Source organism: Acomys russatus, chromosome 25 (genome assembly GCF_903995435.1).
Source record: "Acomys russatus chromosome 25, mAcoRus1.1, whole genome shotgun sequence".
In the NCBI taxonomy this organism is placed as follows: Eukaryota; Metazoa; Chordata; class Mammalia; order Rodentia; family Muridae; genus Acomys; species Acomys russatus.
The window spans coordinates 2,695,963-2,708,249 of NC_067161.1; the positions used below are offsets into that span (position 1 = coordinate 2,695,963).

At 40.3% G+C, this 12,287-nt stretch overlaps 1 protein-coding gene across 1 annotated transcript in view; it reads left to right on the plus strand.

Moving 5' to 3' along the window:
* The window catches only part of Cpped1 (calcineurin like phosphoesterase domain containing 1), a 125,730-nt gene that overhangs the window by 16,838 nt on the left and 96,605 nt on the right, over positions 1–12,287 (plus strand). Inside the window, exon 2 of the mRNA XM_051167344.1 lies at positions 11,150–11,368. Within this exon, the coding sequence (XP_051023301.1) occupies positions 11,150–11,368 (219 nt within the window). The remainder of the gene's footprint in view (positions 1–11,149; positions 11,369–12,287) is intronic.

The window sequence follows — 12,287 nt, forward strand, 5'->3', positions numbered from 1 at the left end:
TGAGACTTTATTTTAATCAGCACATTGTGTTCCTTTGCTTATTTTACACTTACTTAGCCTCAAAGTTCGACAGTGGTTTCATCAACGTCATCAGTTCGGCTCCTGATGGGGTCCTCCCACCAGACCGTCCCTTTCCTCTCTCTGCTGCTGTGCTACCGTGTGCTACACACGTCCTTGCTTACAGCTGTTTTCATTGTATGCCACAATGTCATGTAAGAGCTGAGGTGGTAGAACTAGGCTAGTGAGGCAACTGAGTGGAAAAAGGTGCCTGACACCTTTTTATTTAGACAAGAAACCCGAGTTCAATTCCTGAGGCCCACGGTGCGGAAAGAGAAAGCTGATTTTCAAAGGTTGCCCTCTGACCTTACATACAAACTCACATGTGCCCTCTTCCAACAATAAATGAGTAAAATGTAATAAAGAATTAGAACTCACTAAAGGGATTCTACAACTAAGCTCCTGCCATTCAATGTTGTTTAGTGTTACCATTTAACGTTTCTAACAAAATCCCAAATGTTCAATTTTACCAATGAAGACTCAGGAGCCAGATGTTGGGGTGAAAGCCTACTAGCTCAGAGAGGCAGACAAAGCACCCAGCTGACCTTCCTCCTCAGCCAACAGCCCAAAAGGGAAGTCCTCCTTCCCTGCACCATCTCAAAAATCCCTCAAACTCAATGCTCCTTCCTTTTACCGCCTGTGCGTCTCCGTTCATTCTCCTGACTCTTCCTCTCTGTGGTGTTTTCCTAAGTTCACTCCCTGTCAACTGGTTGCTTGCTTTGCCTCTTGACTTTATCTAATCTTGTCTTAGATTAAAGGTGTGTGCTAGGGCTGAGCCACACCACAACCAGAAACAGGTTTTTCCAGTAAACAACATAATCTCAGGGTTCACAGTGTGATCAAATATCCGGCAACATTCCCCTTTTTGTCTAAATAAAAAGTAAAGATTTTAACTCTAACACAGTAAAGCTGGGTTATACAATAATGAAACTGTTTCTGCCAGCCTTTGCACAATGTCCAGCTTGGTTGTATTTGGCAGTTTTAGGATTAAGTATTTTTGAGTTCTAAGTCCTGTAAAATGTTCATGTCTGTCTCCTATGAACTCAGCAATTTGAATGTCCTGAGCATTTTATAGTGCCAAGCTGATCTTTAGGTGGTGTTTGTCAGCTTAGTGACTGTCCCGGCTAGGAAAAACACAACAGTCAACCTAAGGTTTCTACTGTTTGTGCAGAAGCAGGCGGCAGAAGAGGCATGGGCCAGTGCTGCCCAGAGGTTACCACAGTCCAGGTGGACTCCTTGTTACAGGGACCCATCATCTTCTTGGAGACCTCAAAGGTTGCTGTTAGGAGTGGTCATGGTTTATTGTAGAAAACCTAAACATTTAAAATTCTGTATTCATCAGGTCTCCAAAAGGTTTGAGGACCACAATCTGCTAAGTACATCTGAGGGACACAAACTTGGCTCCTAGTCACTTGTTCCAGATTCAAGCCTGAAAACGTGGACAGAAAGCTAAATGAAGCTTTTTTCTAGAATTAGTGCTAGCATCATGACATAAAGTTTATACATACATAATAATTTTATAGATTTTGAAATAATATTTATACCTTAAAATTTTTAAAGAGTCAAATGAAAACCAAAAGATTACAAGATTAGTGGCAATAGAATAGTCCCTTACTTTTTGTTTTCCTGTCTCATACCAGGTGGCTCATCTGATGACACAGATTTTGGATTTTTCTTTAACAAGCATGCGTGAGTTTAGAGAACCATGCTCTAACCTCACAGCCAGCTTTAATTTTTAATTGAATTGGGACCACTTAAAGACCATTTGCCCCTTATGTCTGTAGAGGACAGCAGAGACTACTGGAGGTGGGCGATACCACTTGGCCAATTTACTCCTTTTCTCGGGACATTTTCTCCTGGTGACCTGTTCCTTTTGTTTAGACGTTTCACTTGTCCAGTGGTCTCCGTTAGTTGGATGCTTTTACTCTCCTGGAAAGATAAAAGTAAAGCCCTGCCCCAACCCTAACTCTGGGGGGTTCCTCTTTTTTATGGTAGGCTATATCTTTCCTAGGGCAAAATGTTTTTTTTGGAAACAGAAAAAGTATTATTATCTTTCAGATGAAATAAAAAAAAAATACTCTTCTGAAAATTTGAAATTAACTATACCTTAGTATGTATGGATAAGTATACCCATATTCCCCTTTCTCTTTATATATAAATTCCTGGTTTAAATGTATTTTTAGATCATAAAGGACATTCACTTTGAATTTCAGCCTGACTTTTGCAAGTGACTTTTAAATTTAAATCACTGTAATTCCTATGTGCCTGCTCCTGTCCCCCAAATGCTTGCATTAAAGGCTTAAACCACCACCTGGCTGTGGATTCCTTATAATAGTTTTTTTCATAGCGTTGTCCTGGTTTGATTTGGTTCCTCATTTCCCCTTATTTTTTAGTGTTAGGGGTAAACGTTCAAGTTTTTGTAACGTATAATATATCATTCTTGATGATTTATTCTGGCTTTATTCCCTGGAAAATTTAAATATTCTAGTCTTAATTAAACATGATGCCAATTTGTCCACTATTTCATTATATTCAGACGTTTTGTATGAACTACATAAAACGATGTCTCTACTAAGTTTTGTTATGCTTTACCATTTCCATTCATGCCTCCCATTCCCAGATATCTTTGCCATTGTCTGCCAGCTGGTGGTTTTCCATTTTGATGACCATGTAGCTGTACCATTGCACATGCGCCATGAAATGGAGAAGACAGAGATCTTCCTTTTGTTTCCCAGGTGTTTGTCTTATAGCCAATGGCACTGCACTGATTCTGTGGTTCCTCCCTGTGCATTGGCCATCCCACCCCTGCTCTACAGGCTGCCGCATTCCATTGGTTTTAGTTCCAGCAGTGTTTGATGAATCATCAGTAAACCTGAGTTAGCCAAATGTTGTGACCATTGCTCTAGTCCCCACAGTTCACTAGGTGCCTCCTTTGGGGAAGAGATGAGCAGATTAGGGATAGGGATTATAAGCAACTGAGCTACTTCTTTAGTGAAGGAAGGCACAGGCCCCTTTGCTACCATATCCTGGTCATGAAGGAATTCAGATAGGTACCAGTTCCACGGTAGTACCTTTCCTTGCATGGCTAACCCTGTGAAAGGACTCTGCCTTCAAAAGGATTTAATCCATCATTGTAAGGGATGCCCATTGGACCATAGGGTAGTTGGCAATGACTGAGTATAAGGATCTCAAAGAGAATTCTCAAAAAGAGAATATTTCTTCTCTGCATATGGAACATGTTTGCAATAGAAGCCAACAGGCAAATGTTGGTGGACTCCTTTTTGCTTTATGACTGGGCTCCAGTTTCTAATTCACCAATAAGTATGATATCCATAATTAGGGTATCATCTGGTTCAGCATTGGTCACGGTTGCATGCACAGAGATGAGCTTACCAGCAGTCACAAAGGCTGTTCTCTGTTCCTTTCCCCATTGGTAATTAAATGCCCTTCTAGTAACCCTGTAGAGGGTTTTTATAATAATCTGTAAATACAGTATATGATTTCTGTAGTGTACAAACATACTAACTAGGAGCTATATCCGAGTTTTGTCCCTGGGTGGTGGGATTAAAGACATGTGTTCCCACCGCCACCACCACTTTGTTCACTGTAACTCTAGAATTTAGAATACAATTAATTTATAGAGATCTACCTGTCTCTGATGGGTTTAAAGGCATGGACTATCACTGCCCTGCTCAAATATTTTATCTTAGCTCCAAATCACTCCAACTCTTAGAGATTTAGAAAACAAGTTTGAACTATAGTAGCCCTTTTAATTTACATAAAACATCTGAAGTCTCTCATCTGTGTTTTAATTCCAAACAATAAAAATATCCTTTTTATTTTAGAAAAAAAAAAAACTCAAAAGCTGATGTCCAAGATGGTGTGAGCTGTACATGGTAATCTACAGTCTAACATTCTAACATGGAATTAAGACATGTGGTTTAAGAAAACGCATTTTACATTTCATGCAAATAAGGCAACTGTGCCTTTTGTGAATTATCATTTGAAAATATTATTTTTCTGTATTTATGTTTTCATGCTTGATCAAATTAAAGGCATTTGTTGGTCTTTATAAATTAGTTTGGGCCGAATGACCAAGCTTTCTGATGAGCTATTGTCTCTTCCTATTCAGGAGATCTCTCCTGTTTGAATCTAATCTTTCTCAATCTTGATGATATCCACAGATTTCTCCTGTAGAAACAAAGGCCAACCTCTTTCCCAACATATCCCAGTTTTCTTTTCTTTTCTTTTTTTTCTTTTTTCTTGTTTCCAGGCTGGCCTCGAACTCACAGCGATCCGCCTGCCTCTGCCTCCTGAGTGCTGGGATTAAAGGCATGCGCCACCACGCCCAGCTAATGTCCCGATTTCCATTCTGAGGTCTTTAAGATATCTTTAAAATATACAGGCTGATTTAACTCAGCAGTTGTTTTCCCTACCATCCAATGTCTCTCTGCAGATGGTGTGTCCTGTTTATATACAACTTGCATGGTCTGTGTCTGTTCTTGATAATACCTTTTAATAGTTTTCTCAGAAGCATTCTTTATTTTATGGTTTGTTTCTGAGATTAGAGGAATGTTGATATATTTTCCATTGCTGCAACAAATCACAAAATCATATCCCCTAAATTCATGGCTATGTTAGACACACATGGCTTTACTTTTCTTATTTGTCCTTCTGGCCCTATACACTAGACCCATCTTGCACTTTGTTTTATCTGATATAAAGTTCTAATCCCTAGAAGCTGAATATTTACCTACTAAGGAGGCTAATCTGGACCCCAAGATTTTGGTGAAATTATTGTTACAGCTACCCTTATGTCTACTAAACCTTCAGTTTCAATGGCATTCATTTGTATTTTTAGCTTTGGTCTCTGATCATTCTTAGCATTTTGCCAAAATGCTTGTTTGTCGTCTCTTCTGAATTTTTTGTTTTATCTACTGAAGCTGGTCTGTCCTTGATTACACCCAAAGTAGTGTTGTTTTAAACAACAGGCATTAGATCTTTTGATTGCTCTGTGGATGAGTTTCTCCAACACTGACAGGGAGCGATTGAATCAAATTTGATATTGGGGCCTGTGGGAGACCCCATACTTAGAGCGTTTCCTGATAGCAAAGGGTTACTTTGCCTATCCCTTGTTGATCTGGAGTCATTAGTTCATTGCCAGCCTTTGCCACACTTTCTGCATACTCCAAAAGGCCGGGACCTTCCTTTTTGGAGTATTTATAGAAAAAACATTGTTTCTAGGAACACCTTACCTACAACCCCTTTTCAAATGGTCTTGCTTACCACAATTAAAATATCTGCCATTTTGATTTTTTTTTTAAGATTTATTTTATTTATTAGACATATAGTGTTCTGCCTGCATGTATGTTTCCTTGCCAGAAGAGGGCACCAGCTCTCATTAAAGATGGTTATGAGCCACCATATGGTTGCTGGGATTTGAACTCAGGATCTCTGCAAGAGCAGCCACTGCTCTTAACCTCTGAACCATCTCTCCAGCTCCCATTTTGAATTTTTAAAGACTTTTAAAAATTACTTCTTTTATCACATTAGCATCATAAACGTGAGCTCCAATATCAGCTGCATCTCCCTCTCTAGTTCATTCCTCTATCCATGCTGATACTGCCTTTAAAGGTCTAATCACTCGTTTGCATTATGAATTAGCATTTTCAAAAGCCAAAGAGTCAATTAGTGTTTTCCTGATTTCTAAATCTGATAACTGTTCTATTTACAGCTGAAGTCAATCTTTGAGGGAAAAAAAAAAAATCAACAAAGGCTTCTTTTGGGCCTTGTATAATTTTAGTAAATAACTCAGACTCTTTCCTGATTCTTCAACCTTGTCCCAAACATTTAAAGCTGCTAGACAACATAGTGCCAGGGTGTGATTATCAAATTCAAGCTGCCTCTGCAACCCAGCATATTAACCTTCAGCTAGTAACTGATCCTGGAAAATATTAATACTTCTAGCCTTATTTCATTTTTCCACCATGTTCACCATTGTAACTGAGGACCAGCTTCCAATATTGCTGTTGCTACATCTTTTCAGCCTTGGGGGATAATTCCATTCTGAGGTGCTGTTGAATTTAATATCTGTTTCACAAAGGGTGAATGCATACCATAGGAAATGATCACTTCCTTAAACTCTTCAAATGTAATACGTCCATAGGAGTCTATTTAACTTCTCTGTAATTGTAGGGGTACCTATCGTCTCCTGGTAGGTCTTGTGTTCCTGGATAAACTATGGTTGGTTTTCTAACTACCTTGGGCCACCTCTCTTCAGTTTCATCATGCAGTGGCATAGTAGGTTCTTATATCTATCCCCCTATATCTGATTATTTTTCTTATTTTTATTTATAAGTCTTTCAAAGGCTGGCATCTTATCAATCCACTTTTCATATTTGACACAAAAAACTATGGCTTTTAAGGATAAAATATTAATTACTAGACTGATAGTAATTTTAATCAACATTATGTCAATCTCAGTTAAGTCATTTATACTTTCATTTTCTGCTTCTATTTTCAAGCCATCAAAGGTGGTGCTATACAGGGTCCTAATGCCTTGTATTATGGTATTTCCCATTTTTAACTCTCTCATTGAGGACTTCCCAGATAACTTACCAAATATGATGGCTTCTCAGTTTGTTCACAGCTGGCATTATTTCCCTCTGCATGTGGTTGTGCCACTCTATAGGAGCACCAAATATTGTTTCTAACAAAATGTCAATTTGATTTTACTAATACTTAGGAGCTAGATGCTGAGGTGAAAGCCTGCTACCTCAGAGAGGCAGAGAAAGCACCCAGCTGACACCCCAGAAGGATGCTCTCTCAAACTCAATGTCTCTCTCGTCTACTTCCTGTGAGTCTATCTGTTCTCCTGACTTTCTCTTCCTCTCTGTGGTTTTTCTCCTATGTTCACTCCCTGTCAAGTGAGTATTTCTTCCACCTCTTGACCTATGGCTGAATTTATGCAATCCTGTTCAAGCCTGAAACAGGTTAATTTCAAGAATCAGTTTCAACTGTGATAATTAGATGGTCATGGACAATACTGAGAAATGTTTAGGAACAAATCCCTAAGCTAAATAAATTCAGGGACAAAAAACAAACAAACAAAAAAAACAAAACAAAACAAAACAAAACAAAACAAAAAAAAAACCAGAAGAACATAAGGCCCCAAAATATAACATTAAACAAAAAAATCCTTCTCAGAGTAGTGTTTCAGTTTTGAAAAACTGAATCTCTTAGTATCTACTCCGGAGTCTCCTGCCAACCACATTCCTAGCTGCAGGCCAGCAATCCTCAGATGTCAGTGGCACGCAGATCAGTGAGGGATTCAGTTGACTTTCCCCTATGTGTCTTACCCTCTGCCTGCTGATGTTGCTGCCCCCAGCTCATCACAGGGAGCCCAGCAAGATCCCTCTTTATCTTGCACAGCATTCACTATTGCTAACTTCTCCTTTTGTCCTTCCTCAAGCCTCCATTTCCAGGCAATTCTCCTTAAATAGAATCAGCAGGCATTGACCCTCGAAGTCTTTAAGACAGTCTCTTTAGAAAAAGTTAGAGAGGAAACAGGGTCCCTACATGTGTGCTTTTCAGTAACGGCAGAAGCTCTGATTGTAGATCCTTTGTGGCTTGAACTGCTATGACAGTCCTTGCAGAGGATCTTGAGAAGCCTGACTTTCCTAGGGTGGGTAGCAGATAGTAGCTTTGGCCTAAAAAGGATGCTACGTAGGTTGCCCTGAAGGTGTCCGAGGCTAAGTCTGGGCTTTGGAATTCAGTTTCTTCCTGCAAAACATTGTCCTTTGAGGGATAAAGGAGATGTGCCCTATCAGGACAGAGTTTGTATAGCCTCACATCTTTCAGCCTGTTCTCTCTCTCTCTCTCTCTCTCTCTCTCTCTCTCTCTCTCTCTCTCTCTCTCTCTCTCTCTCTCTCTCTCTCTCTCTCTCTGTGTGTGTGTGTGTGTGTGTGTGTGTGTGTGTGTGTCTGTCTGTTTATCTGTCTCTGTGTTTCTCTGTCTCTGCCTCTCTCTCTCTTTCTCTCTCTCTCTCTGTGTCTGTCTGTGTGTGTGTGTGTGTGTGTGTGTGTGTGTGTGTGCACTCACACAAACAGGCACCTGTATCAAATCTAACTGGAGGTTAGAGGACAACTTTGGTAGTCTATTCTTCCCTTCTCCTTTGGGATGGGGTACTGAATTCATGTTATCAGGCTTATGTGGCAAGGGCCCTTATCTGCTGGGCTATTCACTTGCCAGCTTCTTTTTAAATATTGATTCTCACATGTAGCCCAGGCTGGACTCCAATTTCAGCTCCTTCCTTTTCCGTGCCCAGGTGTGGGGTGTGCAGGCATTGTCACCGTGGTGTTGTGCTATTCAGCGTTTGAATTAAGGTGATAATAAAGCCTCAGAACAAAATCATAGAAATGCTTTGCAAGCTCAGATCCTTGAGCCAACCGTAGGTTGACAGTTGAGCGTGTAGAACTGTCATTCATTTTAGATCTGTGAATGAGAATTTATGGAAAGAAGCTTTGACTACAAAGGTTGATTAACTGATTAGGAATTCAATGATGTGGAAAGGTTGAAATTTGCAAGTCCAGAGTCACATTATCTTGGGCCATCTTTAGCCCACTTAGAAGCCATTTGTTGCCCTCTTGTATATGTGGCCTAATGTCTTTGTGGCCATCAGTTAAATCATTAGGAATGTACAAGCACAGTGATTGCTTCAAGCAGTGAAAAGGGTTAGAATGCCCTCACACTACCTGAGCACCATAACTGAGCTGTTCTGTGGCTGTCTACCTGACGTTTCCATGAACATATTTGAAGAATGTCTGGATTTGTGATTTTCTTTGTTATGTTGTTTAAAAGCTTCATGAAAATGTTTCCATGTCAGAAAATGAGTAACCAAATCTGTGTTCCTGGGCCATCATCTCATATTTGGCTCTGGAATAAACTCTTTTCTCCCCCTTTGAGGCGAAAGCTCTGTTTTTATGTCAACAAGTTAAATCTGTTGTTTTGTGCTTCATCATCATAAAATTGATACTCTTAAGTTTTTACTAAGTAAATGTGTAATAAAAGATTTATTTTAATAGCCCCAAGGAATATTGACTTTTTGAGGCGTTTGACTATTTGTCATGGGAAACCACTTGTTAAAATGTTTGCTGCAGCAAACTATTTCTGAACTGTGTCATAGCAGGTTGATTTATTTTGTGACCTTGAGTGCTAATCACCTCCTGGATCTGCTTCTGATTAATTTATATGTTTTAAATAGCTCTGTAGAGGGTCTCAGAAATTGGAACATAGCTAAAAGCGATTAGTGGCATACAGAGGTTACTATTGAAATAGTAAGGAAAATGTTACTGATAGTTAACTTTAAAAACATGAATCAGAATCTGGTGGAGTTTTTGTTTGTTTAGGAGATGTATTCAGCTCTTTAGGAAGAGTCTCTCTCCTTGGCCTTCGTCTCTCCAGCCTGGTTTATAGTTATCTGTTGCCACCAACAAGTCTCCCTGAAACTCAGCAGTAAGAAGCAGCAAGCTCGCGTTGTCACGGAGAAACATTGCTGGGGTCGGCTGTGGGCAGGATGGAGTTCTCTCTGTGGGATGTTGGCATACGGTTCTTTCTATTCCTTATTGTATTGGCTACTCCACAGGGCAGTTTACAATATGACAGCTTTGGTTTTGTTTTCTTCTGAGACAAAGTCTCTCTCTGTAGCCCCTGGCTGGCCTGGCCTTTACCTGAGCACTGGGATTAAAGGCATGCATCACCGTGCCCAGCTTGATATGGCAGCTTTAGGCTATGGAGCAAAGAAAGGAGAGGGAGGAAGAAGATCATCATCTTCTTTCAGCCTTTATCTGAAGGGATGGATATACTGTTAATTGTATTCTCTATGTTGGAAGCAGGTGCCGTCCATACTTGCAGGTTACAAAGGAGTGAATATTTTTGCTCTGTATCTGTGGGAACCACCTTAGTCTTTTTATCACCACCAGTAAGGGCTGAATGAATGAGTCGAATACTTCAGTAGAGTTTGTTCTCTGTCCTGTTCAACAAGATGCACAGCAGAGTCTCAGCCACGCCCTATTCACAGTGAGCTCAGCTTCGTTGTGCTTGGACTAGGAAGCTAACAGGCAGATGTCCTTTCTTCTGTAAGTTTGATCACTTTTATACTAATGTGCGATAGTCCTGAAATTTGCCAGCAGTCAATACTGATTTCTCGCTAACCCCTCATAAAGGTTGGGGTGATAGGTCTGTTAGTTTGTTTGATTGTGGTAGTTATTTCACCTTTTGTATGTATAACAAGACATTGTAGTTTGAATCCTTGTGTACCCGTGTACATGTGCATTGTGTGTGTGTGTGTGTGTGTGTGTGTTTTGTCAGTTCTACCTCAGTTAAACTAGGAAAAAAATCTCCCACGTTCAATGTCACGGCGTGCTGATACCCATTTCACATTGTCTTTGAATTTTTAGCATTTTTTTTCCTTTCACATCGATGTACTCATTTCAAGACTTTATTTCTGGCATCACATCTCCCACCAGATAGCCAGGGCTTTGAATGCCAAGTTTTATAATTAAAATTCTCTTGCATTCCCCCTAAACAACACAAATGGTGCCACTAAGTCTGGAAGAAAAAATCCATAAGCACTCTACCTCGTAACTTAAATATAGCTCTGCAGCATTAGTTTGGGTGTTTTTAATTCCAATTAGAGCACTATTGCTGAGCGGTATCATCTTCTGCACTGTGCTTCATTGTGGTCAGAGCACTATTGCTGAGAGGTAACATCTTCTGCACTGTGCTCTGTTGTAGTCTCTGTCATTTTGCATGTTTAGCTTTTAAGCAAACAGCTTGAGTACATGGCTATAGCAACCCACATGGTTTCCATTGGCCTTTGGGAATCACCAGGTCCCCAGCATAATTAGTATAAATAAAAATCCTCTAGACAGTGGCAGGAAAAATGTATGTTTGGACGGCAACTTATCAAAATGACCTACTTAATTTAAGGAAAGTATTGTTTCCATTTGCATGGTAATCTGGATGCTTTCACTGGCAGATTTTGTATCACATAATTCCCTCTTTTTTTTTTTTTTTTTTTTTTTTTCCTTAGAAAAGGAAAGGGAATGGAAAGGCCCATTCTACTTCATCCAAGGTGCAGACCCGCAGTTTGGGCTGATGAAGGCCTGGTCCACTGGGGATTGTGACAAAGGCGGAGATGAGTGGGACCAGGAGATCCGTCTCACTGAGCAAGCTGTTGAGGCCATCAACAAGCTGAACCCCAAACCCAAATTCTTTGTTCTCTGTGGTGACCTCATCCACGCCATGCCAGGTAAGCCTGGGGTGTCACGGGGGACCTTTTCTTCCACAGCTAATCCTGACCTGCCAGGAAAAAAATAGGTTTCGCTCCAAAGACATCTCTGGTATTGTAATACTCTTCAAGGTGGTTGTCATGTTATTGTTGAATGTCAGAAAATGCATATTCACTTTTTATGTAGAATTTATGAGGTTAATTACAGTAATTAGGCTGAGTTACAATTCTGATGAGATCCAAGCTTAGTAGGAAAACACACTGCCTACGTCACCTTACTGCATTTCCAAGGACAAACGTGACACCCAAACGTCGTCTGGAACTACAATCTGGTCCCTTCCTTTTTAAATTTTTATTTTATGTGTATGGTTGTTTTGCATTCATGTATGTATGTCCACCATGTGTGTACAGTACCTGTACAAACCAGAAGGGGCATCAGATTCTCTGCAAATGGAGCTCCAGACTTTTGTGAGCCACCACATGGGCGCTAGGAATTGAACCTAGGTCCTCTGCAAGAGCAGCAGGTGCTCTTAATCACTGGGCCATCTCCCTGACCATATTCTTTCTGCTTGTTACACTTTTATCTTCCCGTGTTTGGTGTTGCTTTAGGTATAGCTGGATCCAGGGACTCAGAAGTGGTTATCTGAACTCAGTCTCTCTTATCACCCAGATGTGCTTTCCTCTTAGCTGACTTCATTTGCATCCAGGCTCTCTAGATAGTATATAAACCTAGGGATTTTTATGTGTCTTACAGAAATTACAACAGAAACAAAGTGAACTATTCTGGATGGCCCAGCCAGAGCCACAGACCACATTTACCCGACATATATGGGCCCAAAGCTGAGTTGTGAGATTAGCTCCACTCCAGCCATGTGGTCTAAAGAGTAGACTGATGGCCCTAAAGAAAACCAAGATGCTGGCCCTGAGCACCTGTGTTCAT